General features: G+C 31.4%; 2 protein-coding genes across 4 annotated transcripts; one reads left to right on the top strand and one right to left on the bottom strand.

Moving 5' to 3' along the window:
* Positions 1-1,206: 1,206 nt before the first annotated feature.
* LOC111428988 (DNA polymerase iota) lies at positions 1,207-3,417 on the bottom strand. Of its 2 annotated transcripts, none has more exons than XM_023064759.2 (2): positions 3,229-3,417; positions 1,207-3,175 (listed from the first exon to the last, which is right to left on the bottom strand). In XM_023064759.2, exon 2 carries the CDS (start codon positions 3,173-3,175, stop codon positions 1,385-1,387), a length of 1,791 nt encoding a protein of 596 aa, XP_022920527.2. In that variant the 5' UTR covers positions 3,229-3,417; the 3' UTR covers positions 1,207-1,384. The 2 variants fall into 2 exon arrangements, with proteins under 2 accessions (XP_022920527.2, XP_022920537.2); XM_023064769.2 differs by having other exon boundaries at positions 3,234-3,417.
* Positions 3,418-3,772: 355 nt separating this feature from the next.
* On the top strand, positions 3,773-16,450 carry LOC111428995 (KICSTOR complex protein kaptin-like). 2 transcript variants are annotated; one of them, XM_023064781.2, is made up of 6 exons: positions 3,773-4,080; positions 4,141-4,223; positions 4,271-4,617; positions 4,675-4,938; positions 5,622-5,757; positions 16,289-16,450. In XM_023064781.2, the coding sequence occupies exons 1-5, from the start codon at positions 3,864-3,866 to the stop codon at positions 5,755-5,757; spliced, it is 1,047 nt and encodes a 348-aa protein (XP_022920549.2). In that variant the 5' UTR covers positions 3,773-3,863; the 3' UTR covers positions 16,289-16,450. The 2 variants fall into 2 exon arrangements, with proteins under 2 accessions (XP_022920549.2, XP_022920554.2); XM_023064786.2 differs by lacking the exon at positions 16,289-16,450 and adding an exon at positions 6,877-7,068.
* The last annotated feature ends 419 nt before the right edge of the window (positions 16,451-16,869 follow it).

The raw sequence follows: 16,869 nt of genomic DNA, 5'->3' as shown, positions 1-16,869 counted from the left end.
ATATTTAAATCAATTATTTCCCAATCAATGGATTGGGAGAAGAGGGTCAATTGAATGGCCTGCAAGATCACCTGATTTTGACTCCGCTGGACTTCTTTCTTTGGGGATATCTGAAGAGTAAAGTTTATACCACTAGATCAAATACTTTGGTTGAACTACAAATCAGAATCCGAGAAGAAGTTCAGTGAATAACTCCTGATATCTTAGAGAATTGTCAGGAAGAATTTAAAAATCGTTTAGGTTACTGTCAAGCTGCCCATGGTGCACAATTTGAACACTTAACTTAATTTTAATTTTTCATTTATTCATTAAATTTATTAATTTTATTTGTTATTTATTCATTTAATTTATTAATTTTATTTTTTATTTGTAATTAAACCGATTGTTATTCATGGCTACTGCTATTTTTTCATGTCAAACGAATTTGAAGTAATTAAACTTTAAAGTAATTTTTTTCGAAATATTTGTTATGTAACCAATATTAATATTGACTGTAATAGATTCAGAAAAAAAATCTCTTTCATATTCCGTAATAAAAATGGAGGATTGCCATTTGAAAAAAATATCGATGACGTCATAACTCGAATAAAAATGGCGGAAAAAATTTAAAACCTACACCAAAAAGTTGCAAAAAATTTAGATCTTTAGACCCGTTTCAGGGTTTTTTCCATAAACCATTCATAATGATATTATCACCTATATCCGTTACTTTACGGACAAACTGTATACTAACTGTATTATAAATACAGTTAAAGGTGTGGACTATCACTATATAAACTCAGTATATGTATGTTCAATACACATTGCATACAACCGTACAGTATAATCAACAATACAATAATCTTAACAAAATTAAAGACCAGAAAAATTAATTAAACATCCGGATTGTGGTAATGAAACGATTCTAATCAAAAAAAAATTACTATATTATAGGCCGGTCATAGAGTAAGCCAAATACCGCATGATTATACCACAGAAAAATGACCAATTTTTGTATTTTGTCTTCCTAAATTTGAGAAAGTTGTAAGTTATAAAGCTTTGGCAAGTTATAATATCATGATAGAATAACACATTTTATACAACTATTTCGCTAAAAGTGATTTTACCATCTTAAACAGGATTCGGCATTCGTTGAGAATAATTTTGGATAAATCACAACATGCTGTATTTTTTTATATTGTGTTTATATTCAATAAAAAAACTGCAAACTTTTTATTTAAAAAATGTATTTTTTGTATTATAAAACCGCTAACCAAATTATAAATTAAAAAATTAAAAGTCGTATTTAGCTTAACATTTTCTCTCGATACAAAAATAACTTTGTGTAACACTTTTTTTCCCTAACTTCCATGTCTTTATTGAATAAATATTCATACCTCGCCGTTCAACAATTCTTTACAAAATAATTTAACAATGTATTTATTTTCGGTTTTGTTCCGTTTTCACGTTCTTCCTTACAACTACTACTTCTCACAGAAGCGACAGCTGAAGAAGCAGTATATTCTGCCCACAATTCTTCTTGAATATCTCTAGGCAGGACCCTGAAAACTTCTTCGGTTGCGTTTAGTGGACATTGAATCGGCTTTAAACTTGAACTAGAAGATGTTGCATTCTCAAAATCGTCAGCACTACCATCATTATTACTCAAATGTAAATCAGCGACTTTCAATTTCGACGGCGATGGAAGATCTTGATCGAAACATGATGATCGTTTTTTTGAAATTATCGCCGGAAATGATCGTCTTTTAATTTTTTTCTTTGGCGACGGTTCGTAATCGGATTCCGATCCGTCCGTAGTCATTGTGGTTACTTCTGGCATAGATATTGAACTGCACTCCATCGGAGTTAAATCGGTTTTGTGTTCTATATTAGTTATGGATTGAACTTCGACATTTTTTCTTAAAAATGAGCTAATTGATGAAGACTTTTTTGCTCTTTCGATGAACTTAGTAAAAGATAAACCCAATAAGGTTATGTTGTATGGTTTATTGGTATGATTTGAAATGATTTTATTCGCCAAATTCATTATGATTGAGATGATTTTTTCGTTCGATTGGGGATTTAAACGGATCTTAGTATTTTCTATTGTGAATAATGAAGTATTTAAATTAGTCTGTTTCGTTTCTTTATGACTGGTTTTTTTTAAAACATCGAATAATCGTATTGTAATTTTTATCGTTCGTGGTATTCGCCCATCCTCGCTTACCAAAATCATTAATCTGGTTAATAAATATAAAAATTTCTCTTTAACTTCTCCTACTGCTGTAATTTTTTTAAAACTATCTTCCAAACCAATACTTTGAGGTTTTCCTGACGGTTTTACTAAAGAGTTATCAATACCTAAACTTAGATTATGAATCAAACGTCCCTTTTCGGCGCCAAATAAAGTTTTTAATCGCCCCAAATTTTCAATACATTGCAAATCGTCCAGTTTTAAACATTCCTTAGTTAAAATTTCTTCCATTACTTTACCAATTCCTGGGATCATTGCAAACGATGATAAGGAACTCATTAATTCTAAAGCATTATTGGGATACAAAACCGTTTGTTGATTAGGTTTATGAATACCGCCTACAATTTTTGCTAATAACTTATTATGAGCTATTCCTGCGCAAGAAGTTAATTGAAAATTTGCTTTTAAGGCATCACGAATTTCTTTAGCAATAATCGTTCCCATAGTTAATCGTTCAAAACAACCACAATCACAATCATCATCCTCATCAAACTTTAAATCACCAAAAATGTGGCCCACGGGCTTTAAAGCATTAAAACTACAAACTTTATTAACACAATCTGAACCTAACCTAGTTTTTACCAAATTGGTTACATCTAAATAATTCTCATCCATACCTAATCTTTCGACTAGAGGTGTAAATTGTTGTAAAAAAGTTGTTACCTTATAAGAGATTTGACGATAATCATGAAGATCTTCGCCATTAACTAAAACTAAATTAGGACACGTTTTTTGAGCGTCTGTAATTAACATGCATTTTTTTACGCCATATTCACGAGCGATATAATTACAAGTGACGACAATGTTTTTTTGTTGAATTCCCAGAGGTTTATCAAACAAGGATGGGTTTTTGTTCATTTCAACTTGGGCATAAAAACAGTCCATATCTACATGGATGATCGTTCGGTCGTGGGAATTTGCGTTTAATGTTGACGGATTCATCTAGAAAGAAGGGCTTTGTGAAAAATATTCACTAATTAGTTTTTTAAACTAACCTTACTTTTTCTATTTTCGATAGAAGCTTAAATGATGATGAGATTCTTACAGTTCGTAACTTATAATGATGAATTCATAATTAATTGATTAAATACATTATTAAAATACTAATTATTTAATAAAATCTTATGAATTTCCAAATTAATATTAAAAGTATGGTTATGTGATTTTTGGGTGGGTTGGTAAAATGAAATTGTGGCAGAATTTGATGAGAGTGGGAAATTTAAACAGTTAATTTATCAAAAATACTTTTTTAATATTTTGTTTATATTTATATTATTAATATATGAAAAATGTATTTATACATAATTATATGAATATAAAGATTATAATATACCTATATAATAATTTAAACATTCTTGAAATTCTAGCGACCAAGTTAATCGAACCATTCTTATTTTTAAAATACTATAAATTTAATTTGTTTGTTAAATCGGTTTACATTTATAAACTTAGTAAAACATAAATTATATCGATATCTAAAATTACTGAAATAATTATCTACTTTAGTTTAAAATTACAGTTCAATCGAACCAATTGTTTTGGACATGTCAAAATTTGACAACAAATAATTGTTTTATGGTGTTTATGGTTTATATAAATATTTTATGGTTCTTGTTTCCATCTTGGCAAAATGCAAGAAGGAATGGAAAATTTAAACCACGCTCATTATTTTCCAATGCCATCCCAAGGAAATGTGAATACCATATGTTTTTTAAAGTTGATAAATGGTACTTATAAAATATTGGTGGCTTCTTTGAAACGACAAGTTTTTTGCTTGGAATATTTAGAAAAGCCTAATTCTATCCTAATTCCAACTACTAAGGAGATTCCATTCACTTATATTCCATGTAAATTATCTTTATTATCTATATTTCTTTTAAATTAAGATTTATTTTTGAAGTTTTTAGCTAGTTCCGAAATTATAACTATTGATGCTTTTAATAAATCAGACAAAAGAAACGATTTTGTTATAGGAATCACTATAATAAAAGTAGGTTCTTATCATTGTTTTAATGCAGATTACTTAGAAATTTTTAGAGTTGTAAGGATTTGGTGGAAACATATCTAAATATTTACTCAGAATATGAGGACAATGAGGAAATTAATATTGATAATATTGCACAGAATTGTTTTAATGTTCAACTGAATTTTATTCCACATTTTCATGGTCACACAGACTTAATTAAATGGAAGGATAATAAGTTAGTTAAGAGAGAACCTGTGTTTATTTTGACTGGAAATGACCGACAAGTTCATATGTATAAAGAAGATAATTTGCTCCATACATTTCAAGAAATCCTTTTTATGGAATATTTCCCTGAATTTTATAAAACACCAGACATGATTACTTGGATTGAAATACAATATTTTAATAATTATTCCCAGTAAGTTGATTACATTATTTAATATAGTGTATTTATTTTTATTATTTATTTTTTTAGGCGATTGACTGTATTTGGTACAGAAGCTGGTTATGTTCGAATGTGTAGAATTTGTGTGAAAACGAAAACGATTATTTTTAATCACAGCACAAATTTTATAAGTTATGTGTCTCAGGTGAAAATTTTTGAGGAGCACAAATCTATTCAAAAGCCTAGAACTTTAATCAAAAATAATAAACATGATCTTAAAGATATGGATGAAAATGATTTTCCAGTTTTAAATGTTATTGTAACAAATACCTCACTGCCATCAGTGGTATTTTTGTATGATTAAACTAAAACTATATACAGTGTGTTTCATTTTGGTTATCATAAGAGATATCTTGATTATTGTTAGAGGTATGACAAAATGTTGCTCACTTAATGTTCTATTATCTACCCTGTTCAAAAAAACCATTGAGTATCAAATGTGTTAGATACAGGGAACATGTCAAAATTTTAAATGGAACATGCCTAATTTTATTACATATTATAAAACTATAAAAAAAATCTATTTACAATGACTTATGCCATAATTATCTAATCAATTAAAAACAAATTCTGAAATTTTAATTTGGTTGACTTATTAAGTTATTGTTATTTAAAACTGACAGCTTCCAAATAATGTCAATTGTTTAACCGCCTACTCTTTTGAGAACAACACTAATCTATGTAACCGTGCATTTGCTACTTAATTATTAATTTGTGTTATTAATTGATTAAATAATCTATCATTGTAAATAGATTTTTTTAGTTTTATAATACATAATAAAGTTGGAAATGTTTTAACAACACATTTGATGCTCAATTGTTTTTTTGAATATGGCAGACAATAGAATATTAAGTGTGGAGCAACTTTCCTTCTATAACATTTTGTCATATCTACAACAATAACCAACATATCTGCTGTGACAACTAAAACCAAACACACTGTATATAAACTAATAATATATTGATATCGATTTTAGTGATTGTATTAAAAACGGATTGGATCAATATAAAACATTAAGAAGATCTGAAGTTGTTAGTATAAGTTCATGTGTGGAAGTTGCTGATTTGGATTTCGATGGTGAGGATGAGATATTGTTAGGAAATAGTAGATAGGTAATGAATTTTAGAAACTTTTACAGTTTAGTTATTAAAATATCCTTGTTATGCCGGGTGTACCCATAAAGGTATGGATTGGCTGCAACTCTCGATAATGATAATGCCCTTTAGGGATCGATATTTTCGTAACCACTCGATGAAACAAATTGCGGTAAAGTTTATTGTAATCACTGAACATTTCTACGTAACATATGTTAATTTGAACATTTTTGGATCCCCGGTTTTCTTTTTATCGCGAATTAAATGAAAAAAGGGGTTTTTTTACGGTACCGGCAACTTTGTTGTCCGGCAACGAAAAAATTTGAGTTTTGAACAGGTGGTAGCCTGATGTGTTCTTAATGAATGGCATATTTTATTTTTTCGATATTCCATATAGTTTCGCGGAAAATCGCGGTTTAGTAGGATGCGGTTATTTCGAAAACGACTTGGCGGAACTCCGCGCGGATTTGACCAAAATATGTCAAATAATGTCGGTTGTCGGATTCCATTATCAGTTTTTCAAAATTAGGGCTGCCTAATTTTTAATCGAATCAAGTTACCTTAATAAACAAATCACACAGCACAAAAATTTTTGTAGGGCCACCATACACACTTTATAATAAGAATAAAACAAAATAAACCAAAACACTTAGAATTACTAAAATTTTAGCCAGAAATAGCTGACAAATGTTCAAAATGTCTAGTTTCGGCGGAAAAAAAACGATGCTTGACGATCAGTCCTGGACACTTTTCTAATAGCATTTCATATTCTCTCCATCATATTTCCCTGGTTGTTGGTTTTTTCTTGAAAAAAACAGGTATTTTAGTCTACCCTATAGATAAATTATGACCTGTTGGTCATAATTTTTGTGCCTATAAGTTTTCCTTCCAGTATTCCGCTCCATACGTTCCAACGTCAAAGGTACAGCATAAAGGGGTTAATATCCACCGGTTAATATCTAGCTATACTTATCTACTAACTGAAAAAAATGTAGCTAATGTGGATTTTAGGTTCATCGTTTTTCTTATTTAGTATAAAAACAATAAAACAAATTATGTTTGCTTTCAAACAATGATATATGTAAATATTTCATTTATTTCATATTTATTTCGGTGTAGCAATTGTTTTGATTACAGGGTTATCTTCATCGAGCACAACTGTGAGAAATAACAGTAAAAATAAAATTAGGTTTTACGCATACTTAGTTATCAAACATGTAAAATACAACGAAGAATAGAAAACAAGTAAAATGACCTCAAATTATTTCTAAAGGTAGATAATATTGGTGAAGGTAACGAAAACATAAACTGTGAAGGCAATGACATGAACGTAGGTATTATAGTATAAAAAGTTTTTTAACAGTAGTATTAGAGAAGGATGAAAAATTACATAAATCTCATAAAACATCTTGTTGCGTTAAAATCGGTAGTATCGTTAAGTAAATTGGGATTATTCTTATTTTTGAATATAAGTAGCTCTTATGTATGTATGTAAGCGTGGAGTGCGTAGTTTTTACGCGCGCACTTAGGCCCCAGTGGGCCCCTTGTGCATTCTCCTTTCGAGGCTTGAGATGGTATGAGAAAGCATCTCGTTAGGTGACGATACCGCTTACTCGTTGCCAATGACGAGTTACCGCCGCCCCAACCCCCCGACCCACACATCATCTCGACCGCAACCTGGCGGAGCGCACGGCAGCTCAACGTCCTGGCGGAGCGCACGGCAGCTCAACGACCTGATAAGTAGCTCTTGTAGATCCAACTCTTTGGATTTTTTTAATTTCTTTATAAGACATAATATATTTTAATAATATTCGTTTTGAGATTTTGTTGTGTTAGGTGTTTATGGAAGCTTTTGAAGAATTTGGGTCGTATGTTCTTTAAATCTTGTGTACAAATTTCTGGCCTATGTAAAAACCTTCGCAATCTTTACAGTTTATAGTATATGTCACTTAACTCTAATTGATTAACTTTATGGTTATTATTAATTAAGGTCTTCCCAATATTGTTATTAGAAGAAAAAACGATTTTTGTATTGAACTGGGATATACTTATTGTTTTTAAAAAGTCTTTGTATTGCAGGGTTGTATGGTAAAGAAATGTATTTATGTTAAGCATAGGAACGAGGGTAGATTAATTTGTTAATATTGTTTTAGAATTCTAGAATAGTATTCTAGAATTAGTCAACATTTCGATGAAGACGTTGATTTCCTTTTTATTCAAATTTAATTTGTCTAAGTTGGAAATCAGAAACCTTTCTATGATGGATATAGAGCAGCGGTTCTCAAACTTATATCCTTGCGTACCACTAAGGCTATTTTAAAAATCAGGTAGTACCACTGAACAAAAAAAAAACAATAATGATAATGCAAATATAAACTGTTTTGCGTACCACTTGAGAACTTCTCGCGTACCATCAGTGGTACGCGTACCATAGTTTGAGAACCACTGATATAGAGTCATTAATGGGGACATTAGTCTACAGATTTTTTATGTCGAATGATATCAGTTTTGAGTTTTTTTTGGAGTTTAATTTTTCTTATCTTTTCTATCAACTCTAATGAGTTGTATATTTTATATAGGATTTCAGTATTGAAAATGTTGTATAAAAATGTATGTATAATTTTAGCGACACGACATGTGGGGGTATTTTTATTACTTATTATGGGTCTAATGCTGTTATCTTTTTTATGAAGTTTTATTAGAGATTTTAAGGTGGGAATTAGTGGGTTCATTTCTAATGAATTGAATTTAGTTATATTAAATTTTCCCAGCAAATCTTGTTTTTCTCTAAATAATTTCTTTAAACCGTTATTAAATTTTATGGTGGGATTATATTTAATTTATTTTATGTTGTTATCCTTAAATAAGTCATATGCTTTATTCAAATAGGTTTCCTTATTTAAGATGACGAGACCGACATTTTTATAACCTAAAGTTACAATTAAATCCTTATTATTTTCTTTAAATCTATAGTATTATTTTTAATTGAATTGTATTTATTACTTATATTACTGTTATGGGAGTTACTGTTTTTGATGTCGAGCGATATCAATCGGTTTGTATTTGTATGGAATTGAGAATTTGTGTCCTAAATTCAGTATTTCTTTATCTTTATCAGTTAAGTTGAAATTACTGAGGTTAGTATATTTAAGTGCAAATTTATGTATTTTCTAGTCTTCATCTTTAATATTAATATTTCTAACGGGATCTTATACTGTTATTCTTCAGGTAGTGAATTTAAAGAATTTTTCTTCATTGTCTTTACTTTCAAAATCTTTTTGTTCTTTTTTATTCTCTTTTTTCTTTTTGTCCTTGTATTATTTTTCGTTATGTTTCCGTTCTTCAATTAGTCTTTTCAGTTTATTATGTTTGTTCTGTTTATTTTTCATAGTTTTCAATATTACTTCTATTCTAAATTCAGAACAAACCACCTGCCTATTGAAAGATGCTTCATCCGTTCATAGTATTTGTGATACAGAATTTCCCGTAATTTGTTTGGATTTTCCCGAATCATATTTAACAGCCAATGACAATAGTTCAATCTGTTATCATAATCGGTATCTGTTGAGGTTAGATGTAAAACAGTGTCGTAGGAATGCATATTATACTCTCAACCTTGTGGACAATTATTTTTGGGATTCGCAGGTCACCGGAAATTTTGCTGGTGCTTAATGTGGGACCGTATTACACGAAAGCCAAAATAATAATATTTTCTTCGATGTGTAGCCTAGGAATTCTGAGAGGTGTCTGAATAATTTAGCATATAGGACTTGTATTACTTTATAGGACTTGATATATGCCATGCTTCGCTACATTGGGTTTGATGATGTTGCATCGGGATTCTTGTACAGTTCTTGACGGGCAGAATGCAGTGCGTGAAGGTGAATGGTCGCGTTTCATCGTTTCTTTCGACAACGTCCGGCGTTCCTTAGGGTTCAATTTTGGGTCCATCGCTATACTCACTTTACACATCGCATTTTAACAGATACATAAAAAGTTGTAATCATTAAAAAATAATATAGGAAAAAAGCATGATAAGCATGATAAAATCGCGACAGCTTTAGCTGGAGCGATTTTATCTTTTGATTTTGATTGAGAGTTATTTCTAAAGGGTAACAAAACTTGAGTGAATTAAAAATAAAATTATCCTGATTTAAAATCAAGCTCGAGCGTAATCAAAATCAGAAGATAAAATCGCTCCAGTTGAAGCTGTCGCGATTTTATCATGCTTTTGATTTTGAGTTATTTCCATGGTAATAATACGTTCGTGTAAAAATAAAATTATTCGATTAAAAGTCAAGCTCTTGTGTATTTACCCCCGATTATTTTTTCATTCGATGTTGAAAGTTAAAATTCTATATAAAATATTGACTGGCATGCTACTTCAGGGCTGTTTTGGGAATTTACCGACTTCTCTGAATGTCTCATTTTAATATTTAAATTAAATAGAGCCTCAAATGATTACTAGAATCCACGTTTTATGTTTGTATTCATTACTAGTTGTTTAATATGAAGTAAAAAAAGAATGATTATTTGATTCCCCATGATAATATGGAGGATGGTCAGTCAAAATACATATTTCAAAGAAAATATTTATTGCACTACATATTACTATTTAAAAACATGATTTCGTTGATCATATTGCTGCTTAACCTACTCCTTCTGTCCTTTGTTAACTCGCCTGCTTTTGAGAATACCCTCTCAGATGGCACTGATGTTGCTGGCACGCAGAGGTACTTATTTGCAAGTTTATATAGTTCCGGGAACATCTCCTTCTTGGACTCCCAAAAGCCGAAAGGATTCAGCTTCCTATCTACCAATGGTAGGTCTAGGTACTGCTTCATTTGTGCTTCGGTAGAATATGTAGGTGTGGACGCGCTGAATTCCTGCTTAGCCTTTATATCACAATGCTCCCAAAGTAAACTAGCTTGGTTGTTCTCGCTGGAATCTAAAATTTATATTCAAATATACTCTATTATCGAACTATTGCAATAACAAACAAAAAAAAACTTTTAACGAAAATGAGTTAACAGTAATAATTTGAGTACAAGATATTTCAGAATTTGGAGTTTCTAGATGTTGAGTGATAGTCACAATCAAATCCTCTACTTCTTCTGTAATCCATTTAAGGTCTTGATTACCATTTATTACCTTATCGAAGGCCAATATCTTTAACCTGGGGTCCAATAATGTCGCCTTTGCACAAATTTTTGAAGATTCAACATAACCCAAACTTCTCAATAGGATATCATAAAAATTAGTTTGCAATATCTTTCCCGTGGAAGTTATTGGTTGTGCATTCTCAACAGCGTGTTAGATACCACGAATTAAGGGGATGATAATGGACAATGTTATATATTTTTCTCCCGACAACTCGGAAGTCATAGCTTCAATAGATTTTAAAATACATATGCAGTCTTTAATTAGTGCCCAGTCTTCCGATGACAAAAGTGAAGGTGATCCGGGAAAATTGGACATTGCTGCTGACAACGGAACTTTTAATTCCTCTAATCTTTGCATCATCGCCAAGCAAGAATTCCATCTTGTTGAAACGTCCTGTTTCACTTTTAGCAGAGGAAGTTTCATTTGATCCTGCATTTTGGCCAGTTCACCAGATGCTACAGTGCTTCTTTTAAAGTGCCCCACAATATTTTTGCATTTCTCGAGCAATTGCTGTAGATCTGCATGTTTAAGGGCGTCCATGGTACATAGGTTCAGCGTATGTGCTATGCAGGGTTGGTGAGTCTTATTGAGATGAACAGTGATAGCGTTTCTCATATTTGAAGCGTTATCTGTTATAATCAAAGCTCGGATATTTCGGTACTGTCTCAGTAGCGTCGACAGCGCAGAACCTATGGGGCACGATTGTAAATGCACTCCGACCACCCGATATACCGTTCCGATCGCTCACACATCTACAAGCACGCTAGGCCTGCATTTATCCGTGTTGCGTTCCGAGTATTCATTTAATATCCTTGTTATCTTCGTTAAAGCCATTTGTTTTTATGAATTAGAACTGTACGAATGTTTCAGTTTTTATAATTTCAAACCGATTGATTATTTTATTTAATTATCATCAATATAGTTTTGTAGTTTAAAACTACTTCTATTAAGAGTTAATTTTTTGATTTTTATTAACTGAATTACCATATTCAGCCCTATTGTTTTAGTTTTTATAATTTATTTCAATGGCACACTTAATAGCGACTTTTGGCGATACGTTCACTTTAATTGACGATAATGTAGCATTTTGCAACTGCTGTTCGGAAAATATCGTGTTTCTTGCAAAGCGGCAGAAATTGCAGGTGCATATAGATACCAAAAAAACATCAGCAAAACATGAAGGGACCATCGACCAAAGAATTTTTGCCAAGCTTTTGTATCTGCAAAAAATATACCTCTTTCAAAGCTCAATAATCCTAGTTTACGAGATTTATTTAAAAAATATACCGGGCGAGAACTTCCTGATGAATCCACAATTAGAAAACTGTACCTTTTACCTGAATATGATAAAACCACTGCAACAATAAAAGATAATGTATCTGATTCTTACATATGGGTAAGCGCAGACGAGACAACAGATATTAAAGATAGATGTGTGGTCAACGTAGTGGTAGGTATTTTGGATCCTCAGAGACATTATCGGCCCTATTTAGTGTCGACGGAATTCAGAAATACCGTAAATGCAGAGGTCATATTTGAGATTATTAAAAAAGCTATTTTGAAAGTGTCCAATTCTCCGGAAAAAGTATTACTTTTTGTATCTGATGCTGCAGCTGTGATGCTCAAAACCGGAAAGCTTTTACAGCAACAGTTTTCCAATGCATTACATTTAACATGTTTAGCCCACGAATTACATCGGATTTGCGAATTTATCAGAGAAACATATCCAGGCGTTAACGTCTTAATTAACAATGTTAAAAAAGTTTTACTTAAAGCACCATTTCGGGTATCTTTATATAAAGAAATGTTCCCCAACTTGTGTCTACCCCCACAACCTGTAATTACACGTTGGGGAACTTGGTTAGAAGCTGCTTTTTTTATTACCAAAATTTTGAGAACATACGATCTTTTATAAAAAAGTTAACAGACACTGCAATGAGTATTAAAGAATGTAAAAAAATTTTAGAGAGGGAAACCTTACACAATGATCTCAAGTTTATTTACGAAAATTTTAAACAAATACCAGAAACGCTACAGTTTTTAGAAAGACAGAATATTGAACTTGCTACGTCGATTTTTAAAATTGAGAGACTTTTGAACCAATTAAAAAATGTAGATGCGGATTTTACTACAAAATTGCAGCATAAAATTCATGCAGTAATTTCACGCAATCCCGATTATAATATTTTAAAAGAAATTGCAACCGATTCATTTTCCAACCAAGAAATATCTTCTAAATATGGCCCGTTAGTTCCAGCATTTAAATTTGCGCCAGTTACCAGTTGTGATGTCGAAAAAACATTTTCTAGATTTAAAGACATTTTAACACCCAAACGGTGGTCATTTTCTGAAGTAAATTTAGAAAAAGTCATTATTATTCAATCATTTCACCAAATAGGAACTGAGAGTCGAGAAAAATTATGATAAAATATATAAATTACTTGCTTATTTAGCATTAATACAGACCCTTGCTAACGCGCGCCTATGGATTACCATGACAACGCTGCAAACCAGAGAACTCGGGACCTTGGCTATGCGTCGTTCGTTAATAACGCAACATTCGTGAACTGGTCGACTGGACTTAGGTACCGAAGAATCCGAGCTCTAGTTATAATACAGTGAACTTTTTCAAAGATATCCCAACTTTCAAAAACTTTGCGAAGTGCACTGGCAACATTTCCTGCTGAATGACGATCAACCAATTGTTTTGTTTCCAGTAGGTAACTGTTCAATTGGCTTCCGTTTATGTAATGAGCAGTAACTGCCAAAACTGCTTTCGTCGATAATGATGTCCATATATCTGTTGTTATAGACAAATTTGACGACAAATTTAACTCATTTTTAACCTTACTCAACGTTGCTGTATATATATTTGGTATCAGGGAAGTTGTAATTTTTTTAATTAAGTTTAATTGTATATTTTATGAACCCCTTATTTTCAACAATGGATAAGGGCTGAAAATCAGAAACTATCATTTCAACTAAACTTTGATCTATTTCGGTTTGCTCATTTTCTGAAATATGTATTATATGTTTGTGTTTTTCCGTAAAGAGCAAGTTGGCGTTTACGTTTGGAAGGCGATGGATGTATTATAGAATGTTGTGAGGAAGTTTCAGTTGTAGAAGTTGACGGGAGTGTACCTCGAATTTCTTCGCATGATGTATCTTCAGTAGGTTTAGATTTTTGTAATAATAAGGCTGGGTGCTTTCGTTTTAGGCGTTCATTTAAATTTGTAGTATTGCTAAAGAATTTAAATTCTCGCTTACATTCACTATACATTGAGACATCTCCTTTTCGTACAAAATGATCCCAGACGAAGGATCTCTTTGCAGTTTGACGCGGCATATCATTAAATCTTAATAAACACAGAACAATACACAAACACTTGACCTGGTTTCAAAACAACACGGTTTTTTGCCGTGTAGTTTGTGCTCGAGTGAACGCCGAACGTAGTTCGGGTAGGGGTGTGCACGTGTATATACATCAAGTTTCAAAGAATTCGGTAAATCCCCGAAACAGCCCTCTGAAGTAGTAATACCGTAAATATTTTAGATAAAATTTTATTTCAACTTTCATCATCGAATGAAAAAATAATCGAGTGAAAAAATAATCGAGTGAAAAAATAATCGAATGAAAAAACAATCGACTATCTCATTCGATTATTTTATAATTGATTATTTTATTCGATTGTAAAATAATCGATTAATAATCAAATAATCGATTATTCATATATCTCGATTATGCCCATCACTAATAGGTACTGAAGATGAAACAATAGTTTCGAAACATGTTTACTATTTGAATTAAATTAAATATTTTAGTATTTCTCATAAAAAGTTTTTACTTTTTCCTATATTATTTTTTAATTATTTGAGAAATATGGAGAATTTCATCCCTTTTAGTTGTAATCATCATTTCTACGTGGATGACACCCAGTTATATATATCTTTTCTGCCATCGGATGTCGATGATGTTTATTTTGGTCTGACTTCGGGTATAGAGGCTTTGGAACTGGTTTTTAGGGCTTTTGATGATTTTATTCGGGCCAAGAAAGGTTATAAGTGACAATTCTGTTCGGGATCGGGTCAAGATAGTTGTCAACAATCAAGTATTGCCGCTGAAAGATTGTGTGAGAAACTTGGGTGTCTTATTGGACGAAAATTTGAGTTTTGATAAACACATCAATAAGTGCACTGGTTCCGCGTATGCTGCTCTTAAGCCGATTTATGACGGTCGGTCGTTCCTCAATCGTAGAACAAGGGTGCTTTTGTGCGAAGACTGAGGCTTTGGTGTTATCGCATTTTAATTATGATACATAAATCGTAATACGAAAAAAATTCAGAAAATTCAAAATTCTTGCTTGCGCTTGTGATATTTGGGTTACGGGGGCGTCAGCATGTTTCGCACAAATTAAAGGATTTGAGTTGGCTCAACATGAAAAACAGGCGCATCCTTCATTCGGCATTGTTGTTTAATATAATTACTTTGAAGAAACCTCCATACTTGTTCAATAGAATAAAATTTCGTACCGATGTTCATACCTTGAATATTCGATTCAAGGGCACTCTTACCCTGCCGATCCATCATCACCAGCTATTTAAGAAATGCTTTTCATACCAAATAACACATATTCTTAATGATTTGCCATCAACTATAAAATGTAGCACTTCTTTAAGGTTGTTTCGTCACAGAATGAGGTTTATATAGAATTAGTTTTATTAGGTTTGAGTGGAAGAGCAAATTAAGCCAAATTTTTCCTGTCTTAATTTATAATAATTTTATGTATACTAAGTCAATGTACATCTAATGGGACAAATAAAGTCATGATAGTTATGCCTAAAATTTCAAAATAATTTCTAGCTATTTCTCTTGCCCACCTTACCCATAAGGATTTTTTTTCCCAAAGTTTTAGGCCTTACCATTGTCGAAATACAGCCTCTCCTACCATTATGGGGACACCTGTGAATATGGACTTTCATCATAAAGATGTCCACGTGAATTGTTTTTCGATTACAATTTTTTTCATTATTAGCGATTATTTGATGAAATTTTGAGACATGCGTTATATTAAGACCAATGAAAGGAAGAAAAAATTATTTTAAAAACATTGTGCAGTTTTTTAACCTTAAAGTTATATGTGCTTAGATTTTGTCATATAATATGGTTATTTCCATTCCCCATCTCCCTTTATTAAATTACAAAAACAATAGTCTCCAAAAAAAGTCATATGAAAATGTACAACCACACTACAGTACTTGTAAACAAAGGCGTATAATGTGACTTTCATATAAAACGGGTCGAGTTAATGAATCCTTTAAATAATCCTATACAATATTTATTGAACCAAACAAAAATGTTTATGTATTTTTCTGGTTTGAATTTAAGGAAATTTTGTTATATAAAAAAAGTCGCGAAGAAAACGAATACAAGATTTTTGAAGTAAAGTACGTGGTGAGCCCAATTTTTCGAATAAAATACTTGGATTTAACCGCAGACAGAGTTAAAGAGTTGATTGTGTTTACCTTAAAAGGATTATATGTTTTTCAGGTAATTAAAATGCCAAGGGCACCTTCGCTTACCAAAAAGCCGATAGGGTGTGAATTATAAACTTTAACATATCGATTTCTATTTTTTGTTAATATAAATATTTTGCGGATAAAATTAAATCAATTTTGTTTTTAATGGAACATACAGCATTTGATAAGCATTGTATATGACTACTTATTTTCTTAGATTTTTCACGTATTTATAACATGTTTCGGTAAAGTTTATGGCTGTTTGGCAAGTAGAAAGTTGGCACCCGTTATATATATATATTTTATTATATATTTTCTGTCATTTTTTAGCACGATGCTGATTTTTTAGAGAAAAAGTTACTAGAAAAGATTGGGAGGATGATTGAATAATCAATTAGGCAGTTCTTGTGCTTAATACAGTTGTTACTTTAAATGTAGATAGACGTGAAA

The sequence above is a fragment of the Onthophagus taurus genome, chromosome 7 (genome assembly GCF_036711975.1).
Source record: "Onthophagus taurus isolate NC chromosome 7, IU_Otau_3.0, whole genome shotgun sequence".
NCBI classification, from domain to species: domain Eukaryota; kingdom Metazoa; phylum Arthropoda; class Insecta; order Coleoptera; family Scarabaeidae; genus Onthophagus; species Onthophagus taurus.
Note: the sequence above shows the minus strand (reverse complement) of the source record. Positions and strands in the feature narration are given on the sequence as shown.

Coding starts and splice junctions, on each gene's coding strand:
- LOC111428995 (XM_023064781.2), top strand. CDS start 3,864: ATGCAAGAAGGAATGGAAAATTTAAACCACGCTCATTATTTTCCAATG. Junction 4,224..4,270: donor TAGGAATCACTATAATAAAA/GTAGGTTCTTAT, acceptor AGAAATTTTTAG/AGTTGTAAGGATTTGGTGGA. Junction 4,939..5,621: donor CTGCCATCAGTGGTATTTTT/GTATGATTAAAC, acceptor TATCGATTTTAG/TGATTGTATTAAAAACGGAT.
- LOC111428988 (XM_023064759.2), bottom strand. CDS start 3,175: ATGAATCCGTCAACATTAAACGCAAATTCCCACGACCGAACGATCATC.